General features: G+C 50.9%; 2 protein-coding genes across 3 annotated transcripts in view; one reads left to right on the top strand and one right to left on the bottom strand.

The window, feature by feature from the left end:
- The window catches only part of SLA (Src like adaptor), a 57242-nt gene extending 49755 nt beyond the window's left edge, over positions 1 to 7487 (bottom strand). The window contains exon 1 of one of the 2 annotated variants that reach the window (XM_074317166.1): positions 7109 to 7487. Coding sequence is in view for 1 of the 2 variants with exons in the window: in XM_019724113.2 (XP_019579672.1) it covers positions 7109 to 7206 (98 nt within the window). In the remaining variant the exon portion in view is untranslated. The remainder of the gene's footprint in view (positions 1 to 7108) is intronic. The other variant, XM_019724113.2, reaches the window with a different exon arrangement.
- The window catches only part of LOC109443560 (thyroglobulin), a 158227-nt gene that overhangs the window by 124959 nt on the left and 9670 nt on the right, over positions 1 to 23598 (top strand). The window contains exons 18-21 of the mRNA XM_019724102.2: positions 123 to 287; positions 1303 to 1470; positions 13627 to 13808; positions 16570 to 16677. Of these exons, the coding sequence (XP_019579661.2) occupies positions 123 to 287; positions 1303 to 1470; positions 13627 to 13808; positions 16570 to 16677 (623 nt within the window). The remainder of the gene's footprint in view (positions 1 to 122; positions 288 to 1302; positions 1471 to 13626; positions 13809 to 16569; positions 16678 to 23598) is intronic.

Genomic DNA, 23598 nt, shown 5'->3' with positions numbered 1-23598 from the left:
AAGGGTTCTGGGGCTCCCGGGCATGCAGGAAGGATGCGGAGCCTGGTGTACCCTGACGTGTCTGGGCTGAGCAGGGAGCAGAAGATCTCGACTGTCATTCCTGAGTCAGCTTTCTCTTCCAGGGTGGCTCCGTGCTGGCCCCTGCTGCTGTCATCAGCCAGGACAGGGCTCAGCTGCAGGCAGCTGCTTTGGCAGAGGAGGTCGGCTGCCCCACCTCGTCCATCCAAGACATGGTATCCTGCCTCCGCCAGAAGCCAGCCAACATCCTCAATGATGCCCAGACCAAGGTGGGCACTTGTCCCCAACAAGGTGGGGAGGGGCATTATCTGATCTTTTACAAGTGGGAAGCTGGGCTTCAAAAGGAGACGTGACCCACCCAGGGCCACACAGTAGGTCTATGACCAACTGGCACCGGGTTGCACACTTACGGGTCCCCAGTGCTCGCACGGACCCAGTATGTAATGGACCACACCTGGGTACTGATGGCCGATGGACCTCAGTGCACTTGGGATTTTATCTGTAAAATGGGATAACGTGTGGGCCTTATACAGTAGGAGAATAAAGTGAAGTGACATATGCGAAGGGTCTTGCCTGTGCTGGGACTGTGGTGACACTTGTCAGGTCACAGCTGCACATACTGAGCATTATGGTCACGCTGCAGTGGAGTGGGGCCACCCACCCACTTAGAAAGAGCACTTGTGTGCTCCCTTTCCCTGCCTGCAAAACTCCTGCTCACAGCCCACAGGCCCTGGCCGGCCCTGACATTAATGAATGGGACACTAACAGGAACAACTGTTGTCGCCTGCACTGAGGGCTGGATCCCTTCGGCAATGAGCCTGGGCTCACAGACCTGGCGTGGGTCTGGTCCTCAGTTCCCCTAAATGTGAGCTAATTGGATAGTGGCCAGATCTGTTGCATTTCCCTGTCGTAGCCTGCCTTTGGCCACCACCTCATCCTCATTCGATGTCTCCTTCTGCCTTACACACCTACGGGCTCAGGCTTACCCATTCCTCTTGTGGATGATCGGCTGTCACCTCGGCAGGGAGGCTCTGGGAAGCTCCCCTGGGACCAACCATTGCTCAGAGCATGACTCAGCTTCCCAGCCCCTGGTGCCCTGCCTGCTCGTTGCTCTGGTCATTTTACTCTGATTTCCCAATACAGCCCCAGATGGATAACCAGCATTGGTGTTCAGAATGGTTAAGACCTAAGTAGTGAAGCAATGCAATTGATTATTTCAGTACCACTTTTTAAAAAAGGATAAAAATCCATATAAACAGTGGTGTCCCTTTGCACCCGGTACAGCTCCTGGCTGTGAGTGGCCCTTTCCACTACTGGGGTCCTGTGGTCGATGGCCAGTACCTCCGTGAGACTCCAGCCAGAGCGCTGCAGAGGTCCCCGCGGGCGCGGGTCGATCTGCTCCTCGGCAGTTCTCAGGACGACGGGCTCATCAGCAGAGCGAAGGCTGTGAAGGTAGGCGGGGCGCAAGCCTCAGAGGCCCATTGGGGGCGGCCCTGGCTCTGGTCCTCTAAGTTGGCCCTTGGTTGAGCGTCACCGACTTACTCGCTTGTTTATAAAACAATTGCTGGAAAACTGCTGTGTGCAAAGGCTCCGTAAGGAGCATGGGAGGTGGTGATTGGGGTTCAGAAACACGACACCTGCAGCCTCTCAGCAGCACAGACCCAGACGTGTGCACACGTTGTTTCTGTGGGTGCATCACTGTGGGAAACAATGCCCCAAAGGGCTCTAGCTTCAGGGCTGCAGGCTGTGGAGACCCCTGGGCTATGAAGGAGGCTTGTGCCACGGAGACTGGGAGAAGGCCAGGCAGCTGGATGAAGGGGCACCATCCCCCAATCCTGGCAGGGACACCCACACACCAGCTTTTCACTCTGGTTTTCTTACCCAGAACAGCAGGTGCCATGCACCTGCCAAGCAGCTCCGTGTGGCTTGTTGTCGACACAGCCAAGTGGGGATAAGTTGTGAGGTCATTTATCTGCCTGAACACACACTTCCTTCTCTGGCCAGGCGCCATCTCCCCTCACTAGGATGTGGCTCACCCTGGAAGGAGCCAAGCGCATCCACCCCTCCTTGCATGAAACCCAGTGAGGACACACTCAGCACAGGCTGGGTCTGGCTCTATCAACTATAAGGCAACATAACTGGAATGAACAGAAACGACAACAAAAGATTATTAATGCAAACGGATCTTACATTTCCTTGGATTGCTCTGTTCCCTGGGGTAGTATCTCACTTCGCGGAATCTATCGTACAGCAACCAAAGCGTCACTTTGACCTGAGGTACATACCAGGGTGTTTATCACAGCATTAATTATTGTGGCCAAACATTGGAAGCAACTCAAATGTCCATTAACAGGGAAGTGGCTGAATAAATTACGATACACACAAGCTATTACATATTATGCAGAAGGTGAAAAGCACGCACTAGATGTGTCTCTGACAGCTCGGGGAACGCCTGTGAAATCTTGACGAATGGGGGAGCAAAACCTGCGAATGCAGAGGAATGTGAAATTAAGGCAGCGTTCCTACTTTAAAAACAACCAAGGTAGACCTAGCTGTAAATATGTAAATGCGTATAATTCTGTGACTCCTGTGAAAGGTTAAAGGTGTAGAAAATATGCAACAAGCAATTACCATTGGCTGTCTCGGGAGGTGTGAAAAAGAATGTTATGAGCTTCATATTATTACTATTACTACACATACATATATGTGCATGTCATCTACAACATATATGCATACATATTGGTGTACATGTATATGTATCTGGAGAGAGACAGCCTGCGTGCGCGTGTGTTGTGGGGTGTCACAGAGCAGAGCTTGGTCACTGTTAGCTTCGGTCCAGTTGACCCACAGCCCTGAAAAAAGGACTTTTGTCCAGATCCATCTGCATTTTTCTGCTGGGCACTCATCGGTAACACAGCCTTACCCGAAGGGGCTGCAACTGAATTACTGAATCAGACTAACCCCTCAGGAAGCGCTGAGATGCCATTCTTCACCACTAGCCCTCTGCGTTTCTTCTCTAAAATAGCAGTCTTCAAATTACCTTTGATCGAGCCCCACATCAGTTAAAACTTAGTGTTAGGTTGGTGCAAAAGTAACTGCGGTTTAAAAGGTTACAAATAATTGCAAAAACCTCAATTGGTTTTGCATCCACCTAATAAGTAGAGTCGTTGAAATTTGAATTACGTACACGTGTACTCCTGTAGTAATATGCTGAATTATAATATTATAAAACATTCCTAAAAACAAAAGGAAATTCAAAGCATGAGAAAGAAATGAACGTTCTCCTATTTGTGCTGCAGCCTGTCCGTGCTCCACGCTGGAGACAATGGCCTCCAGTCTGGGCATAATGGAAAGACGTGGCTACTGAACCCTTTTCTGGGCAACGCCTCCTGTCACCTTGCCCTCTGGGGCAGGAGGTGGGGATCTTTGTGCAGAAGCGATTATATCCTCCTAGCTCTGATTCTTCGGACCATGTGCTGAAAATGTATCCCCACCATCTTTGACTTTTAGAAAGAGGAAGAACTACCTTTATGTTCCCGGGAGGCTGGGCTCATCCCAGGCAGGTGGGAGGGAGCAGGCCCTGGCAGCTGATTCCCGTATCCTCCCAGGCACTGGAAAAGCCATCCATAGGATCTGGGAGAGGGGAGTTCGTGCCGGCAGATTTGGGGCTGTGGTTGACCGAGGGCAGCCCCAGTCTGCACTGTCTGATTATGCCAGCCGGTTCTAAGACGGTTGCCTGGGCACGTGGCTGCCTTGTTCTTTCCTGGTCTGCTCCCAGCAGCTGTTTGGGAGTTTCCCAACTCTGTCCTCAATTTCTGAGCCCCTCCCGCCATGTGGCTGGATCCAGAGAACAATGCATTTTTATTCCTCTTATTGTGTTTCCCTCTGTGGCTTTCAAGGAGACATTTCCCTGGTCCATTTGCAAAGAAAAATAGTGTCTGCTGACAGGACCTCACTGACCGCACCAGTATGGGGCTGGGAAAGTGTGCCCTAATGTCCAGAGTGGGGGAACTGCTAGGAGGGCATGGCAGAGCAGCGCCAGCTCTGTTTCACTGCTGTTGTCCAAACCCCAGTCCCGGGCAGCGCTCCCTCTGCACATTTGTTCTGTTAGACCATTCTCCTCTCACCTCCCTTCTCCTCTCATTCTCTTGGGAACACACACTTGTGTGACCACTGAGCCGCTCTTGTGAGCCTCATCCTGTCCTTCCAGGAGCTCGTCTACGTGCTGATGTGGACAATTGAGAGCAAGAGGGACATACTCGTAGTCAGGGAGGCAGCCAACTCCACGTGACGTGCTGGCACCTCCCAACGTTATGTCTCCTGCCTAGACTTTTCCCTTGAACTCTAGGCTCGTTTACTCCACAGTCCAATTGACTTCTTTGCTTTGACGTCTCATAGCTTCTCACTCTTAACACATCCCAATGAACTACTGATTCCCCCTCTGCCCCTGCCCCAACCAGCAGGTTCTCCCACTGTCGTCACTGTCTCAACAAACAGCATCTCACGCTTCTGCACCCTCGGTCTCCAAACCAGAGTCATTCTGGACTCTGCTCTCGCCCATCCTGCCGGCGTTCTATCAGCAAATCTGCTGGGCTCTAGCTTCAGAATGCATCCGGAATCCAGCCACCTGTCTCTCGCCCCGTCTTCTGCCATCACTCTGACCCATGCCATCATCTTTCTCCAGGATTTTATGATGCCCCCCAATGATCTCCCTGCTTCTGGCTTTGCCCCTGTGATCTGTGACAGCCACAGTGGCAGGAGCCATCCCTGTACAGTATAAGTCAGGTCATGTCACTCCTCTACTCAGGGCCCTCCCGTGGCCTCAGCACACGTGGAGAAAAAGCCACGTTCCTCACAATGACCTCCAAGGCCTCACCTGACTTGACCCCTATTCACTCTCTGACCCCCCAACTTCTACTCCCCCTGGCTCACTGTGCTTCATCCCAGCTGGTCCCTACGGCGTTCCTCAACCATGCAGAGCACGCTCCCACCTTAGAGTCTCAGCACTTGCTGTTCTTCTTCTAGAATGTTCTTCTCTAAGTAACTCACTGCCACACTTCCTTCAGGGCCTGCTTCTTCAGAGAGAATTTGCTTGACCACTCGGCGGGAAAGGGCAGCCATATCCCCAGCAGTCTCTCCCCCCTCATCCTGCTCCCCAGCCTCAGCACTTACACCCCTCAACATGTTATCATGTGTTTCTTTGCCTCTTATATTTCTTCCTCACCTAGCACGTGAGCCCCATGGACACTGAGACTTTATCTAATTTGCCTTCCACTGTATCTCTGGTTCCTGGGAAAGTGTCTGGTACACAGTAAGGGCTCAGCGAATCTTTATTAGATTGAAATAATGAAATGATAGAGGATCTACCATGTGCCAGGATGTAACCTAGGAGTCTTCAATGAAACAATCCATCCCCAAACAGTCCTAGGAAGCAAGGAATTATTGTCACTCTTTTTCAGATGGGACCGCAGATCAGAGAAAAGGCAGAATGCAGACCCAGGGCTTCCCAACTCCAAAGGGCAGCTCTTCTTTTATAGCACAGTGGGAAAAGCCAGGCCTTCCCTCCGCCAGCGAGTGCACTGGGCACTCATGTCTACACAAACACAGCCAGAATAGGGCCATTCTGTGCAAAGGGTTTTGGGGTTCCACCCACATTCTTACTTTATCTCAACCACAACCCAGGAACCAGCATTCAACACTGTAGTACTAAGTAAGAAACAGGCTTCGAGAAGGTTAATGATTGTCCCAAGGTCATCTAACTAGTCATGTGCAAAGCCAAGTCTCCATGGCAGGTCCTGTGTCTCCAAATAGGGTGCTTTGCCCAGGACCCCACGTATGCTAAACTCTAGAGCAGGGATGGTACAGACACTGGCACCCCGCAGCCCAGAGGCACCCTCAGAATCCTGCCCAACACAGAGCTGCCATGGGGCAGTGTAGACACACAAGCGGAAAGTGAGCTACCAGCTGTCCTCTAGACACAGTGTTACTTTCTCTTTTATTTCAAAACATCTTACTCATGGATACCCTGTGGGCTACCTTCCCTTATCTCAACCTGCTCGAGACATGTGTTTAGAGACGGGTTTGTAGGTTTCTCTGTTTTCCCCCAGAAGGCGTTTTCTAACATGGAGACCTGTTTGTCTAGTCATGCAACACTTAAGGAGGTCACTTCCTCTGTGCCAGACGCCCTGCTGGGTGTTTAGGGAATTCACACAAATTAAATCTGCCCTCAGGGAGCTCACAGTCAGGTAAGGAGATGGAACATGAGCCAAAGTAAATAACTACAATACAGCTTGATACCTGCTGTTTGGAGAGATGAACGTCGTACTGCAAGACCTCAGAGGGCAGTCGTGGGGGACGTGTAACTGGACACACAGTGGCACTGCCAGCAGGAGTGACACGGTGACGAAGGCACTGACCAGGACCCCTGCCCCCCAGCCGTCTGTCAACAGAGCAGGGAGAGTGTCCTGCGTGTCCTTGATTGCAGTCAAGAGCACTTGAGTTCCCCAGAGCCTGAGCCTCACGTTCCTTCTCTGTAAAATCAGAGGATTATTAGTGAATCTTCTCATAAAGATGTTGAGAGGATTCAGACAGCACCAGCGTCTGGCAGATAGGATGTGCTCAATCAACATTAGTTTTTCACTTCATTCTTTGCTGTACTATTATGATTGGTGTCCAGAGCTCTTCTCCCTGACCCAGAGAATTACCCAGCGAAAGCAGGAGTACACAGGACAGACAATCACTGAATCGCCTCACCTGACCTGAGACCAATTTTCCAAATCGTGGCAGACACACACGCATGCTTTCTGTTCCTGCCAACCCTGCATCAATGCCATCAGAGCCCGAGCCACAAGCACACGTGAGCCAGATTCCTGGGAAGGCACCGGAGAGGCAGGGGTCCCCCTGCCTCACTGAGGTGCTGCCCTGAGACCCACCTGTCACCTCAGCAGAGCCACCAAATTCCCGCTTACCAAAGAGATTGGGTGGGTAGGGCTTCCTGCGAGCCCAGGAGGAGACCCTCACTCAGCTGCCATCCCACCGTAGGAGGCCCACCCAAGGAGTCCTGATGACACCCGCCAAGTTTAGAACATACCCGTGGGGCATCAGGGCTGCCCGAGACGCCTGGGAGGCTCCGTCCTCCGAGAATGAGCTTGTTCTCTGAAGTAGCGGCTTTCTGTGGCAATTCTTCATCAGCCGCTGTGGTGGGATTTTTTTCCCCCTTCTCTCTCTCTCTCTCTCTCTCTCTCTCTCTCTCTCTCTCTCTCTCTCTTCCTAACTGGTGAAATTGACAGTCTGCCTACATTAACCGGGCATTAATTTGCATGATCAAAAGCAGATTTGTTCCAAGATGCAATGGTCTGCCTGCCCCTGCAAGCAAAGGCATCTTCAAGGAAGGCAAGACAAATCAGAAACAGCACGTCGCCACTGCTGCCTGCCCCGGAGCCTGGCCAGGAGTTGGCCTGGTCCAGGAGCAGGTGGAGTGGGGGCCCTGCGGGGTGCAGAGGGGGAGCGCCGCCCGTCTGAGAGTTGGAAAGCAGCACCTGGCAGCCTCGGTGCTGGCACCAGCCCCAGCACAGGAAAATCAAGCCTTTGGTGACAGATTATAGCAGAGGACCATACAGGAGTCCCAGCAGGGACACACAATTTCCTGAAAAGAGACGCTGCTGCACCGAACACCCCTCACTCAGGGTGTGTGGGGGGTCAGGATCTGACCCCGGGCGCCCAGCCCAGGACCTGAAACCAGAAAATGGGTCTCAATTCCCTGCTTCTGCCACACAACTTGGGCACGTTGCTGACCAGTGAGCTGCAGTTTCTTATCCCTCACGTGGGCACGGGGACACCGGCCCCGCCTGCCTCCTGAGTTCTGAGAGGACTTCCAGGACACAGGGACAGCTCCCAACGCCCCGGGGGACCCGGTCCGGTCCCCTGGCTCTGGGCTGCCCGAACACACGGTGAACAGAGTTGGTTCTTCCGCGCGTCACCTCGTCTCATGGTCTCCAGGGCCCTGCCAGGCGGGGTCATTCTCAGTTCAGAGAACGCTGGGGATCAGCATGGCTGATGTGTGCCCCCAAAACAGGAAACATTGTGTTTGCTATTTACTGCACTGATAAGTGCAGTAATTATATTTACTATTTGCTCAATCGTATGTATTATTTACAGCGCTGGTGAATGTAAATCAGGCTGGATTCATTATTATATAGGATTTATCTATTTATTTATTTATTTATTTATTTATTTATTTATTTATTTTAAAAGAAACTAAAAGGAAAATATTTTCACGAGCCCCTAAAATCGTGGTGGGCCCGGGCACTGGGCCCGCTGTGCCTGTTGGAGAAGTTGGCCCCTCTGCCCTTCACACCCATAATAAGTAGTAGAAGCAGGAGCCACCGTGTGTTAATTCTTGGATGTACCCTGTGCGTGGTTATCAAGGGGTTCTCCTCCAGGCCCTGAAGGAACATTGTCACCCAAACAGATAAAGCTCCTGACTTGCGGGGTTTCGGTTCCAGTGAGAGAACACAGACAATGCTTTGTAAGGAGATAAATTCAGAATTTCAGTTCTTGAAAAAGTGCTCTTAAGAGAATGAAATGGTTACGGGAGAGGAAGTGGTGCAATGGGGAACTGTCCCTCAGCAAGGGAGCAAGGGAGGTGACTGTGAACTGAGACCTGAGCGATGAGAAGTGCCAGCCATGGGGACATCTAGGTGAAGAGCCAGGGCAAAGGTCCTGGGGCCGGGCTTGTTTGTGGGACAGAGAAGGCCAGAGTGACAGGAAACCCAGTGGATGATGGAGAGAGTGGTGGGAGAGGAAGTCGGATGTGTTAGAGTGACATGTCTGTTAAGGTCTCATTGGCCATTAGAAAAATGATTTCATTCTGCTTGCAGTGGGCAGATATCAGAATGTTTTAAACTGGGAAGTGATTGTATTGATTTATCTTTTTTAAAGAGAACATTCTGAGAGCTCTAGGGAAAAAATGACCATGGAAAGGTAACAAAGGAAGCAGAGACCAGGTTACACTCTGTTGTGAGGTGCAGGGAGCGAGCGAGTAAGTGCAATTATGGTAACGGTGTGAAATGACCAGATTTGGGATCTAGCTTGGACTGGGGGTAGGGTATAGGAGTTGGGAGTTCAGGCAAGAAGTCAGAGCCATAGATACAGGTTTGGAAGAAATCCAGGGAGAGTTGATGTTATTTTGATGACAGGAAAGGAAGCTTCTGAAAGGAAGCAGAAGTCAAGTGTTGGGTATCATTGGAAGTGGTGTCAGATGAGGGCAGAGATCTGGCCACTGGACCTGACAGGATGTAGGGAGGCAGGTCCCGGCTGACCTTGATAAGGGCCGTTTTGGTTGAGTGAGTGGAAGGGAAGGATGCACAGAGTAGACTGAGGGGAGCGTGAGGAATGAGGAAGCGGTCACCCTGCTTCCCAAACCCACCCTGATTCCACTGCACTATCATCTCCCCTGGACGCAAGCGCTCAATCCATTTTCATGGGGCACTTCGCTCATTGACAAGTTGCCTTTCCAACGTCACCCTCTCTGTCCATGGAAAGATCTATGTCATGTGAAATATGAATCCACAGTTGCTGGCTGGCAGTGGGTCTTTCATTTATGTCCATTAAATGAACAAACGAGTTTTTGTATCTCCATCTACCTCAGGGCTCTAGAGAATTCTGGGGACATCCATCCATCCATCCATCCGTCCGTCCATCCATCCATCCATCTAGACCTACAAGAATCTGATGAAGTCTGACAGGCTGTCTGTTTTTCCTTCGGGGGCTTTACTCTGGGTCTGTCCTTCTCAGACCTATGACATCATAACCATTGGGCATAACTTGGAGAGTAAACAATGGATAAAATAATTAAGGATCTTCTGTGTACAAAGCACTCGTCCCCTCACCCCCACCGGCCACAATCTGTGAGTGCTTCTGCCCCGCGATGGGGAAGAGATGGTGAGGACAGGAGCCAGTACAGGGCAGAAGGAGTGGATAGGAGGTGTGGGTTAGGATGGCCTTAGAAGGACAGTCCACAGACAGGGGTACACTAGAACGTTGCAGGAAATGGGGACGTGGGAGGAGACAGGAAACATCTCTTTTTTAATCAGGTGACTGAGTACTGGGCTTAGTCACTGAGAACAGGAAAACAGGAGGGGAAGAAAGTTCTGGAGGTGAGGAAGAATGTGTGTGGTCGATGAAGTTAAACTGTGCTCATGTTGAGTGTGAGAGACGTGAGAGGTTCCTAGAAGGTGAGAGGCATTTGGGTATGCAAGTTTGAGGTCCAGGTTGAAGCAAGATTTAGGGATCATTAATTCACAGACCGTTGTGGGAGCAAAGGGAGGAAATGGTACCACCTCATGAGCATCCACGGACAGAAGGGGAAAAGAAGGGGGCAGAGGTGGCAGCTGGGGAGCCTCAGCATTTAAAAGTGTGTTAAGAGTTAAAAGACAGCAGAAGGGATTCTAGACGTGAGCCTGAGACAGAGCAGTTTATGGAAAAGGAGATAGGGGTGGGGGTTGTTGAGTCGAATGGAAAAGGGTGCCAGGAAGGGATTGGTGAGCTGTGTGCTGGGGTGGGTCTCCGTTGCCATCACTGACCTTGGTGAGAGTAACCAGCCGGTGGAGGAGGGGAGAGCCCGATGGCTGTGGGACTTCCTGAGTGCACACCCTGGGCTGGGAACACAGAGGGGGGCAGACAGAGACCCTGCTTGGTGGACCTTCCCTTTTCGTGGATGGAAGGAGGGTCCCTGGGTCCAAGAAAAGGGAAGGGATTTGAAAAGGGCTCAGGATGGGCGAATTCCCTGGGAAGGAGAGGGTTGTGCAGGTGTGGGGAGAGCCCTGAGGAGCACCCTGGGTTTTTAGCCGAATCATGGGATTGGTGTGGCAAGAGAGGGAGCCAGTAAGAAAGAGGAGTGGCTGTGGGGGTTCTCACGGGGGCCCCACAGAGCTGGGAGGTGGCCTGCTCTGCCTCTCTCCTGCGGACCCCCAGCTCTGGCAGCTGCGAACCACCACGGAAGACCCCTCTCCTGGCCGCTCCTGAAGCAAAAGCAGAGTGAAGCCACACCCGCGGCTCAGCTCTCCCTTCCGTTCAGCCTCCATGGCACTGAATAGAAATTTGTTGAATGGACAGTGAATTGAACATAAAAACTCTGTAGCTAAGTGTTTTTCATCATATCTCTCAAACTGGACAGGAACATAAGGACACTTATTTTTAACAATTTACCAACCAGAGGGGAGAGAGAAGTCACATTTATTGTTGGCCGTGTGTCAGCCACTTGATAGTCACTAATTCATTTGACTCTGATGTCACCCCAGGCACAGAGAAGGATGTCCACTGAACCAATTGATTGATTGGCGGGGAGTCTCCTGAGGTCACACACACTAGAGCTGGATTTGCACCCGGGTCTCTCACATGCCAGAGTCGTTCTCAGTCCACTAGGCCCCAGGTGACAGTGATGCCCTCCGTAGTCTCTAAGTGTTTCCAAGGGACTGTCACTGTTCTGTAGGACATGTGAATGGCAGGCCTTTAAACACACACACCGAGGACGTGCCAGTTCTGGATCGCCCTAATGAAGCCCTGCTTGCAGCAAACCCGCTTCTGAGGCAGGTCTCGCCCGTAATTACAGCTTGTGAAAGTCAGCGCTGGCAGTCACGTGGCGGCCCCAGTGCCTCCTGCTGACTCTCTAATTAAACCAGCAGCAGCATCTGTGCCTCGGTCCTTGCCAAGAATGGAGAGCTGTGGGTCTCGCTGAAAAAGTGCCTCTTCGCATTCCTGCGGGCCTCTGGGGGCTTGGGTCCACCCGCCAGCCGTCTCCAGAATATTGACCAGTGGGCAAGGCCACTCCCCAGCTAGTCTCAGCAGCCCCGGTCCCCTTGAAATGGGAAACTCACCGCAAGCTCATAGAAGCATAAACCAGGTTCCTCCCCTCAACTTCCTAGCTGTGGAACTGTCTAGATTGGTTTACGTTAGAGACACTTCCTGCAATGCCAGGCTTGGTGCCCCGGGGCTCCGAAAAAGCTGCCTAATCATGGAAAGAGTGTCTGCAGAGCCCGTGAAGGGCGCTTTGTCCATTAGGTGGGGTTGGCCATATTCCAGCCAGGATTTGGAAGAGGGGTTCCAAGGGTATGGAGTCACAGGCAATGGACAAGTACGGCTGAGGCCTTTAAGCCATGGCTTCCTTGGCCCACGTGAACCAGGCGCAAGGTTGAGTCCACAAATATCTAGTAACAATAACAATAGGCATCATACAGGGTATCATCTCATTCAATCTCCTGATGGCTTTATGAAGAGGGTAATATTATTGTGCCCATTTTAGAGATCAGGAGCTAAGCACAGAGAGGTTAAGTCAATTGCCCAAAGCCACACAGCTAATAAGTGCCAAAGCTAACATCCAAGTCCAGGTCTTTCCAATTCTGGGATTTCAACCCAAGAGATTAGACTTTGGAGTTCTATTCGTAGCCTCTAGTCTGTATTACGTCTACAAAGGACACTGTCTCCTCCATTCATTTGTCCAACACACATCTACTGAGCACCTACTAGGTGCCTGGCACCATACTGAGGGAGGAAGGAAAGAAAGAGGGAGAGGAAGAAGGAAGCAGGGCAGGGAGGAAGGAAGGAAAGAAGAGAGGAGAAAGGTATTCCTGGACACGCGTCCCCAGAGCACCGCATGCCTTCCCCGACTATCCTGTGTAAAATAGCCCCCCCACCTCCCTCTCCCCTGCCTTGTTTCTCTTTATAGCACCTGCCCTGATGAATTATTTGCTTGTTCTCCATCTCCTCCCACTAGAACATGAGGCCACAGGAACAGGGAGCGGGGTCAGCACGTTCCCCGCTGTTTTCCCAGGCCCGGCAGGCGGCTGGCCCTGGTAAAAAGTAGTTATCACTGTAAACGCGCACACAGTGCATTCCGATGCTGAACGATTGAGTCAGTCAAGTTGCTGTCCTGACAAAACCAGATGACAAGCTGGCTGAGGGAGGTGAAGTGGGCCAGGCATGGGCGTGGGGCCTGGTCCCAGCTTGCAGGGGAGATTCCCACCCACTGAGCACTTAGTGCCACGCACTGTTTCAAGTGCTTCTCGTGTGTTGACCCTTTTGGTCCTCACCACAACCCTGCACGGACGGCGCTCCCATTATGTCCATTTTCCGGTGGGTAGAAGAAGGCACAGAGAGGTACAGCTGCTGGTTTAAGAGCACACAGCTACAACGAGCAGAGCTGGGGTTCAAACCCAGGCATTCTAGCTCCAGTGCCCCTGAGCTTGGTGCCGTGTCCCACTTTTCCCAGAGAGAACATTCTAGAGCAGGGATGTCAAAACTGCGGCCCGCCATGGGCCAACTGCGGTCCGCAATCCTTTGTTAATCGGCCCGCAGCAAATTCCAAAAATATATGTAGTTTACTTAAATAAACCAGGTGAGGCAATACGTACTTCACCTCGAGTGAGTGGCCCGGCTGTTTGTGTATTTTACCGCATATGGCCCTTGGTGAAAACCGTTGAAAAAAGTTTGGACACCCCTGGTCTAGAGCAAGAGTTTGAAGGATACTGCCTCGAGCCTTTCAGAATCTGAGTGGGAAATTTTCATTCTCTCTCTCTCTCTCTCTCTCTCTCTCTCTCTCTCTCTCTCTAGCAATTTGAGGAAAGTCAAGGCCGGACCAGTAGCAAAACAGCCTTTTACCAAGCGCTGCAGAATTCCCTGGGAGGTGAGGACGCAGACACTGACGTCCAGGCTGCTGCCACGTGGTACTACTCTCTGGAGCACTCGGCAGACGACTATGCCTCCTTCTCCCGGGCCCTGGAGAACGCCACCCGGTAAGGGCTCGAGGATGGGGCTTCCTGCTGCTCCACTTTGCTGTGGGCCCGGGTCATGCCCAGACCTCGAAAGAGAACAGGGCATGGGGGCCTGGTGTTCACGCCTTCCTCTGATGACTCAGTCAGCCCGCAGCCCGGGTGACGACCCGACAGTGGGAGAAATGAGGGGTGACCCCAATCTTCCCTCAGCAGTGCTCGTGCCCTCAAGGGGCACAAAGTGCTTGCCAGAGGTGCCTGCAGGACGCTCTGTGCCCACAAGCGGCTGCTCAGCGAATGCTGACACTGAGCCTGCTGTGCCTGGCTCAGCAGGGAGACCCCGGCGCCCGACCCTGGCTGCCCGGGAGAACCACGTGGTGAGCATTCAAAGAGTGACGGACACACAAGCCCCATAAGCATCTGTATTTTTCCAAGCTCCCCAGGTGACTGCACTGTGCAGCCAGGGTCTACCCTACACGTGGGACTCAGAGGCCTAGACAGGGTTTTGTGCCTGATGACCCACCCCAGACAGGAATACAGTCAGGGCTGGTGCTTTTCTGCACTCACTGCTTGTGAGTTCAAGTTCACTGAAGTTCATTGCCTCAAGCCTCCCTTTCTTGGGGAAGTCGGCCCTGGCTGTCCCACATCAAGAGCGGTCAACAGGTGCCCCCTCCCCGCAGCTTTTGCAGTCGGTCCCCAGGACAGCCCTCTCTCTCAGCACTGTCCCCACCCCCACTTCATTTGTCAGGACTAGCCTGCCTCCTGGTCCACGGTGGGCTCTGTGGGGCCAAGACCTGTGTTTTATATGCGCACATACAAATGAGTTTTGAATGGAATCCAGAAATAGCTGTGGTCCCAGTTCTCTCTGCCCGCAGAGTGCCCTGGGGACGAGACCACAATGGGATTACAGGTCTCTGTCACCTTGGAGCCCCTCACAGGCCCCTTGACAGTCTCCATTTCCCTAGCAGGGCGCCTCCTCCACGCTGGAAGAGTGTGGTGAGGCGGATTTCACATCCTGTAACTTCTTTCCTCTCCTCTGGGAGGTCCACGCCTGCCTTTGCTCTTTGTCCCTGGGGACAGAGCCAGTGCCAAGCCCCAGAGGCCTCTGCTGAACTTGACTCTGTAGGGAAGGGGCCAACCCAAGGATGTTGAGACCCACTGCTTCCCATGGTCTCTCCACCCAGGAGTCTGTGGCTTCCAAGCAGAGGGTCATTAACTCAGAATAAAACTATATGCTGCCCACTGGGATCAGGGACCAGAAAGGCTTTAATGTCCCCTCTAACAGAGAGTTCAGCTTGAAACCAAATACCCAACAGCTGTTCCTATTACCCAGCCCTAGAGGAACTCCAGGAACTCACAGATGCCCCAATCCTGAACCCTGAGAGACTCATAGCCAAGTAGGGCCTGGCTTGGATCTACCGGTAGGTTGTAGAGAGAGCTCAGGGCGAGTTCAAAAACCTGTTCTTGCCCCATCTTTGCCTTTAACTGGTTTGGAGAACAATCTATGCACTGGGCAAGAGCTGAGGTCTGAGGGAGGACAGGGAACCAAGGAGGGCTTCCTGGAGGAGGCAGACTCTAGTCCTCCCTTAGCTCAGGCCCTCCTTCTCTCCCGGCCAGACTCAGGCAGTGGACTCTGCGGGCCTCCCTGCCTCCAGTCTCCTCGGCAGTGAGAGGGTATGCCTTTCCATAGGTCTGTTCCCACCCCTGTCCTGCTCCCCGCCCCCCAGGGGGACCATGAAGCATGGCTACCTTTATCTGCCCTTCCAGACCCTCACGGTTGACCCTACCCTACTTTAGGGCCTGTCTTATAAACACTCCGGCTGCCCTACAGACTGGCTAAAAGTGCTCGACTCAGTCACCAGAGAAAGCGGCTGGGCAGCCCTCCTCAGTGATGGACTTTCCTGGGTGTTATCAGACTCAGCCATTACAAAGTCTCCCCAAGGCCCATGGGCGCCATTTCTCAGCAGAGGAGACGCAGGGGGCGCTGAATGCGGTTTGAAGCCTGGTGGGCCCAAAGCCAGCTGAGGGCTGCCTGCCTCTGGCCAGACCCACCGCTGTGCACAACCCTGTTGTTGTGAGTTGGTGCTTCTGAAATCTATTCACGTCACCCCACGGGGGAGCGGATGTGACACTGCGGGAGTTGCGAGACAGGTTCTCTACCTCCTCGCTGTTGGCATTTTAGACTAGAACCTTCTTTGTTGGGGGCCGAGGGCTATCCTGTGTACTGGAGGATGTTTAGCAGCACCCCTGGCCTCCGACCCACTAGATGCCAGCAGGAACCTTTCCACCTCCAGCTGTGACAACCCAAAGTGTCCCCAAGCATTGCCAATGTCCTCTGGGGAGTGGGGTGTCCCTGTTGAGGTATCACATGCATGACGCATCCTTGAAATCTCTGCCTTTTACAATACACAATTATTTTATATTCTGCTCCATAGTATGTTGCGTTTATTTTACAATAAATATTTTGCTCCCACATCTTCAAGTGAAATTGATATTCTGGGAAGACGCTTGTCCCACGAGGCTCTTGACCCTAAGAGGCATCGCGGGGGACATCAGTGCACCATCACGGCCCGCCGTAACCCTGACTGTCCCAAGCACCGTGCCCCTGGCTCTTCCATCCGGCCAGCAGTAGGGCCTGCTGGAGAATGTGTGGGGCGGGTGTGCTCTCTGCAGGCCTGTGCAGGCGCTTGGTGGCTAAGGGACCCTTGATTCAGAGAGGCATTTACCTGGCACACTTGTCCATAGAGATGCGTGTAACTAACCCCCTCCTCTGTCCTTTCACCAGGGACTACTTTATCACCTGCCCTGTGATCGACATGGCCCGACACTGGGCGAGGAGGGCCCAAGGAAACGTCTACATGTACCACGCACCCGAAAGCTATAGCCATGGCAGGTAGGGTGGCTGAGTGCCCACAGTGTCTGTTGGCAAATGAAGGGAATCTGGCAGGGGTTCCTGTCGCCTCTGTGAGCCACAGGGAAGCAGAGAAAAGAAGGCAGGACTGTGGTACAAATCATGAGTCAACGATATGACTTATCACTTAACCTCTGTGAGCCTGTTTTATCATCTGAAAAATGGGTATAGTACGTGGTAACAGCCACTTTATTTCACAGTATTGTAGGAAGGGCAAGTAAGATAAAAGACATAAAAAGTACCTTGGAATTGCAGTATTGGCTATTAACAGATTAATCTGACTGGGAAGGAGGCTTCTTTATTAATTCTACATGTTTATACCTCTGAAAACTAAGCACTTAGCTTAACTTAACATGACTTTCCAAAGTATAAAAGGGTTTTATTTGGGTGGGGGTGGGGGGGCAACCAAAGGAATATTTTTGTTTACCCCTAGTTCATATACCCTTCTTACTTCCAAAATAAGTTCAATGAACCTTATCATAAAAGTCTCAGATGCAATAAAATGATCAAAATGCAAAAGAGAAATAAGGTACAGGAAAAGGAGAACCCCCAGTAAGGGAAGGGTGACCCATGGGTGGAAACGGCAGGCCTGCGTTTCCCAGAAGCCCAGGAAAAGATTTAAAAAGAAAGAAGAACAAAGGTTGGGTTCCTAGTTTCACCAGCTAAGCCAAGGAACAGAGAGGTTAGTGTGATCAGTCAACACGCCCAGGTCACAGACTGTCAGGGGTGTCAGGGTCCCAAAGTGCCAGAATTGGGTTATTCGAGTTTATTTGACAGCGGGACCCAGGCTGCCATATGGAGCAAGGACGTCACTCACCCATGGCCCTGGTCTGTTTCAGGGGCCACAGGGTGTAAGGATGCTGACCTTAAAGCCGGAGGTTGGGCCCTGCCATTCACCGGCTGTGCAGTCTTGGGCAGGCTCCTTTGCCTCTCTGATGTTCAGTATCGTATGTCCCCTGCAAAAACAGGCTGAGCGTTCCCGCTCCCCGTGTGAGACACAAGTCATCCAGCTCACGACAGGGCTTTCACCTGAGTTACTTTGCAACGGCACTAAGTGGACACACCTGATTTCTCGTTGTAATTGGCACTATTCCTAGAGCAGGCCGAACAATGCCCACCTGACGACTCCATGCCCTGACCCCTGCAACCTGTGTTACTTTATACAGAAACGGGGTTTTGCAGGTGTGATTCAATTCAGGGTCTTGATGTTGGACCTGGATTATCCTGGGGTGGGCGGGCGGGCTAAATGCAATCACAGGTGTCCTTATGAGAGAGCGGCAGGGGGAGACTTGCCATGTGTTGAAGAGGGGGAGGCAGTGTGACCACATTGGAGTGATGTATGCTGTGGGGACAGAGCCAGGCGTGCAGTTTCCAGGCTCTCGGCCTCACGTGGAAAGGTGCTGGCTCAGGTAGTAAATGGCCATCAACTGTGATTGCATGGCCATCAGCTGTGGCTAGTTGGCCGTCAGCTGTAACCAGTGAGCCATTGGCCACTAATATAACTGCCGTGGCTACGCTAGCAGCAAATGGGGGCTAGCAAGAAGATGGTGGCTGGGCTGGCAAGCGCGGAGTGCAGTTAGCATGGTGGGTTGAGGACATTGTGGATCCAGCCTCCAGTGAGAGTATAGTGCCACCAGCGAGAATATAGTAGCATGACTCCCCTATCTATGGCTCCGTGGGTGTTCCATTTTGGCCTCACCATATCCTGTGTTCTTATGTGGGGAGCGGGACCAGAGACCCTGCGTGACTCCCTTCACGGCATATGCACAAGGCAAACCCCTGCCCCGGCATCCACTGGAGCTGGGAGAGTGAGAAATGCCTTCTCCCCTGAGACTCCAGAGGGAATCTGGCCCTGCACCCATCTTGATTTTGGCCCGATGAAGCTGAGTTTAGACTCCTGGTCTCCAGCACTGCGACACAGCACATTTTTGTTGTTTTAAGCCACCAGGTTTGTGGTAATTTGTTGCAGCAGCCACAAGAAACTCATACAGTCCCCAAGACATTCTACTTTCCCTAAACACCCATTATTTACCTGGTTTCCCCCTGATTATTCCATTTATTATAGCACTATAAAATGCCCACAATCTGTGTGAGGTCAGCAAGGTTGAAAGGGTAATTTCTGTTTCACAGATGAAGAGCCTGACGTTCAGGGAGTTCCACATGATTTCCCTCAGGACGAGCAGTGGTCTATCCATAGCTAATTATAGAACACCGACCTACCCGTAGCTTCTCTGAGCCCCAAGACTTCTTTTTCCACCAAAACATGTGGTCTCTCTGCTTAGAACAATTTATAATTTCAACCTGGTCCTTTTCCTAGATTCAAGCAACTGCCTCCAGGTTGTGGGAAGGAAAATAAATGGCAGGCTAGGGTTCTGGCAAGAAGGCATTCCGGAGAGAAGGAATGAGAAAGAGAGCTGAGGGTTTGGGCAGAGATGAAAGGGGCCCTGGGAACCCAGTGGCCACCCACATCCAGGGAAGTCTTTTGCAGAATAAGCCTTGGCTGTGCCTTCCGAATTCCAGGCTCTCAGAAACATATGCCCGGGGCACGAGCTTTTCAGTCGAGCTCTCTTGCCTTCCTCCTTTGCAGACAGAGATTACGACAATCGGTGTGATACTCCTGCAGCAAGTTCATCAAAAATCATAAAAATGTGCACACACCTTTGGACTCCAAAATTTATAGTGGTGATCTGCATATAATATATGAATTCATCTGCTACAGGAGGACAAAGTGATCAAAGCCAAACAAAAGAAAGGGATCCACATGACTGCAGCCAGGATGGATAAGCCTTCACCCTCACCTGTGCTCCTTTCCTAGGGCTGCCTGGACAAAGTACCACAAACGAGGTGATTTAGAACAGCAGAAACGGATTCTCTCACAGCTCTGGAAGCCAGGAGTCCAAGGGCCAGCAGGGCCGTGCTCTCTCGGGGGCTGTCGGGAAGGACCTGCCCAGGGCTGTGTCCCAGTTCTGGTAGCCTCAGGCGTTTCTTGGCTTGTGCACAGCCATCTTCCCTCTGTGTGTCTCCGTCCAGATCACTCCTTTTTATAAGAACACCAGCCAGATTGGATTAAGGGCTGCCCTAATGTCTTCCTGTTGGCTTGGTTTTCTCTGCAAAGACCCTATACCCAAAGAAGGCCATACTCGGAGGTCCTAGAGGTTAGGACTCAACCCTATCTTTTTATGAGGACTCAATTCAACTCAGAGGACCACGCTTCTCTTGAAAATAGCAGAGCCCTGAGTGGCAAGGGCGCAAAGCAAGCTGTTTCCGACCTGGGATTGGGGTGGCCCTCGGAGGAGTGGTGCTCAAACAGAATCCAAACAGCTCCTCAGTGTCTCGTGGCCACTTGGGGTTTCTGTGTTGCTGACGAGCATCCCCACACCCCTTTGGGGGTCCACAGACAGGGCTCCACTGAGCTCATGCAGGGAACCTCCCGTGAAAGGAAGCCACGTTCATGCACCGAACCCTCACAAAAGGGCCTCCTGGGTGTTCACAGTCACAGCACCTCAGGTCGCACTGACCCTCCAAGCACAGAGGGCCACCTAGTAGGTGCTCAGGAAAGCATGCTTAAGGACGGAAGCTGACCCGTCCACCTCATCTGACAGGTGGGGAACGGGTCCTTTTCACTCTAGTTCATAGGATCCTTGGGGTTCGGTTTTTGCCATCTGCAAAATGGGAGTAGGGAGGTGGGAGAGGTCAGGAACACTGATTCTTCATGGGCTCTGTGCAGCCCTGAACCCAGGGTCTCTGGAAGGAGGGGAGCGAGGTGGCAAGCCTGAGCCTCCCAGGCCCCCTCTCTCTATCTCATAACGGAGCTTCAAGTAAACTTTCAAAGGTACATAGTTTAGAGAGGTATGAAAAACCACTGGGCTCAGGCACCTTTAAGGTGCCTTCCAACTCTCACATTCTATCATTTTTGGAGGAAACAGGTACTCAGAGCCGGTGAAACATTTTACAGGTGGAAATGTTTCTATGGGATGTAGGTGGGAAGTGTCCTGGTCAGGGCAGGGACCCCAGGCCAACTGCCAACCCCAGGCCAACCCAGACTCTTACTACTAGCTTGGTGACCTAAGACAAGTCACTTGACCTCCTGGTGACTCAGTTTCTTCATCTGAAAAATGGGAATGATAATAATGGTACCTACTTCAGCGGGTTACTGTGATAATCTGTATATGAGACAAACCTGGCAAACTGTAAGTGTGAAGGCTGTCACACTATTCTTGTCCCTCAGATGTGTGCCTGACAGTTCTCTATATCTGTGTCTCTCTCCCCACTGCGGTCACAGTGTGGTGCCATCTATGTAGTACATACTTGAATCAATGAATTGAGTCACAGAAACGAACCCATGTAAGTGTTGGCAAGTTTCTGTTTTCTGCCAGAAAAGACATCTCTCTCATTCTGCCCTGGAGCTGTCACACCTCTCGTTTATTTCTGGCTCAGATCTACACACTTAAAATATATGTGTGTGCCTTATGTTTTCAGCCATCTGTCTCATGCCCCCATTTCTGTGAGCATATATTAGCTTTCCTGGCACAGCTAGTGAACAAAAACAATATATTACCACTTTCTCAGACGGTTGTTAATTAATCACAAAATAATGTAGCTCTGTAATGCCTCACCTGGATTATAGGTGGGATTTTTGTCCCCGAAGTGAAAGGCCAACCTCTGTGAGGACAGACTTGGCTTGTCTTTGAAATGGGTGTGGGGTAGGGCTCTTGGGATTAAACGCCTATCCAGACTCTGTGTAGGATGTTGGAGCACTCTTTAATTTTGGGAGTAGCAGCTTGCTATGGTGGAAGACCACGTCCTTTGAGGTTAATTCCATCTCTTCCATTTATTAACCCTTTGCATTTGAGCAAGTCCCTGCCCTTCAATTTTCCCTCCTTTAAAATGGGAATAGTTACACCTTTCTCTCAGTGTGGAGATTCTCATCCATGGAGGTTAAACACCTGATACATTGTAGATGTTCAATATTGGGTATTTTCCCTTTAGGAAAACTGAAATTCTGAGAAGAAAAAAAAAATTCAAAATGACTAAAGAGGCAGTCAGTAACATTCCGTCTTTAAAAGTTGTCCCACCCTGGGAAAAACAAAGCCATACATTCTAGACTCAAGACATTTTGTACACCACTGCACTTGCATTCTAGACAGTTCTGCGCATTTCAGGGGCTTTTCACATTTCAGATTCAAAAGATTATCTTCGTGAGTTTGCTAGAATAAGCAAACCAAAGAAAATATTAAGTGGATGGATTCTCGAATTGGGTCCATCGGCCTGGCTACCTCCTGTGTGATTAACAAGATGATTTCCCAGTAAAGATGGAAGCAAATCATTTTTCTGAAACTGACCATTCCAACCTTGTGATATCTCAGGGCTTTTGGTGTACATGCTCTTCAACATTGATTCAGGAAATATTTACCTCCTGCCTTCTTCTTTATCTCCAGACCCTCTTCTAGGTCCTGGAGATGAGCAGCTGGCAAGACAGAGAAGGGCTGACTTCTTGGGACTAATGCTATAGTCAGGGGGTGGGGCTGAAGAGTGTCTAGGGATAGGGTACAAAGAACAGGCAACACACATAAATAAGCAGAGTGAGTTCAGCTAACTGCCCTAGGAGGGGGAGAAAGGAAAAAGGCTTGGCCTGTTTGAGGGTAAAGAAGGAAGCCAGGAGCTGGAGTCTATTAAAGAGAAGGAAAGTGGTTGGAGATTTAGGGGAAAAAAGACAGGGTCTTGTAGTTCACATAGAAGTTTGTTAAGCAATGGCAGGCAAGAAGGCATTAGAGATTTTTGAGACGTTATGTAGAATGCACATTGGTCTTTTCTTTCACACTCAAAACTCAGCTCACTAAAAGCCAATTTTTTTTCATAGAATGTAGACTAGAAACCCTGTTATCCCATGTGATGATCAGTGAGCTAATCAGAAAACAATTAAAATGGGAACTCATGAAAAGGGAATAAGATAGGTATATACCTCAAACATTTTATCTTAACTCGAAGCATGAAAACATGCGTTCACTTGCCATTCTTTCAGTGGAGGGTCAAAGGCTTGAATACATAAATGCTGTTTGGAGCACTCCCTTTTTGAGTTTCTTACAAAACCATAAACACAATGCGTGGTCTATGATTTCCAGTGCTGGTGTCTTGAAAGTGCTGCATCCGCGTGATACGTCACTAAGCTCTACAATTACAGTGACAAATACAATGGGCGTAAACAGGTTAGAGATACACACAGTTGGCTCTGGGTAAACACATAGCTTCCTGGTGAGAACAGATACACTGGACCAGGAAAGTTCAGCTGTTTCTGAGCAACAGTTGTTAGGTTTCACGTGGGGAATAAGACGTCCAGCCTAATCCAGCAAGTCCATTGAAAGCTTCGATGGCACTGCCAAGCAATGTATCATCCAGCTTTGCGGGGCTTCAGGGAATTACGGAAATATTATAAGTACTTCATTTGGGGCCGGGGTAGGGTTATGTCATTTAACGTAAATTGGGGTGCTTTTAAAGGATTATGTAGCAAATGCTTTTGTAGAACACAAGCCATTTGTACAGCATATAATGACTTCACCATGAACTCATAGGAAAGAATCTGAATTTTTGCATGTGACATGTAAGTGATTTAACAATGCCTCAACCCCTTCAAGATAAAAGCCTGGGAAACAGAAGGATTTTCATTTCTCCTTGTCCCCTGATTTCCTTTGGAGGAAGTTATCTAGAGATACTGGCTAGAGATAAGAAAGGGAGTATATTTTATGCAAATGAGATCAACAGACTTCCTCCTGCAGACAGAACCACAGGGATAGAAGTTTCTGGAACAGCAGGCTCTCAAATCAATCAGATCAGATGTGTTGGAGCAAGGGGCGTTCCCAGCACACCATCCTTAGAAGAACAGCCTCTGTGTTGCACACATGGCTT

The sequence above is a fragment of the Rhinolophus sinicus genome, linkage group LG12 (assembly GCF_036562045.2).
Source record: "Rhinolophus sinicus isolate RSC01 linkage group LG12, ASM3656204v1, whole genome shotgun sequence".
Taxonomy (NCBI): Eukaryota; Metazoa; Chordata; class Mammalia; order Chiroptera; family Rhinolophidae; genus Rhinolophus; species Rhinolophus sinicus.
Note: the sequence above shows the minus strand (reverse complement) of the source record. Positions and strands in the feature narration are given on the sequence as shown.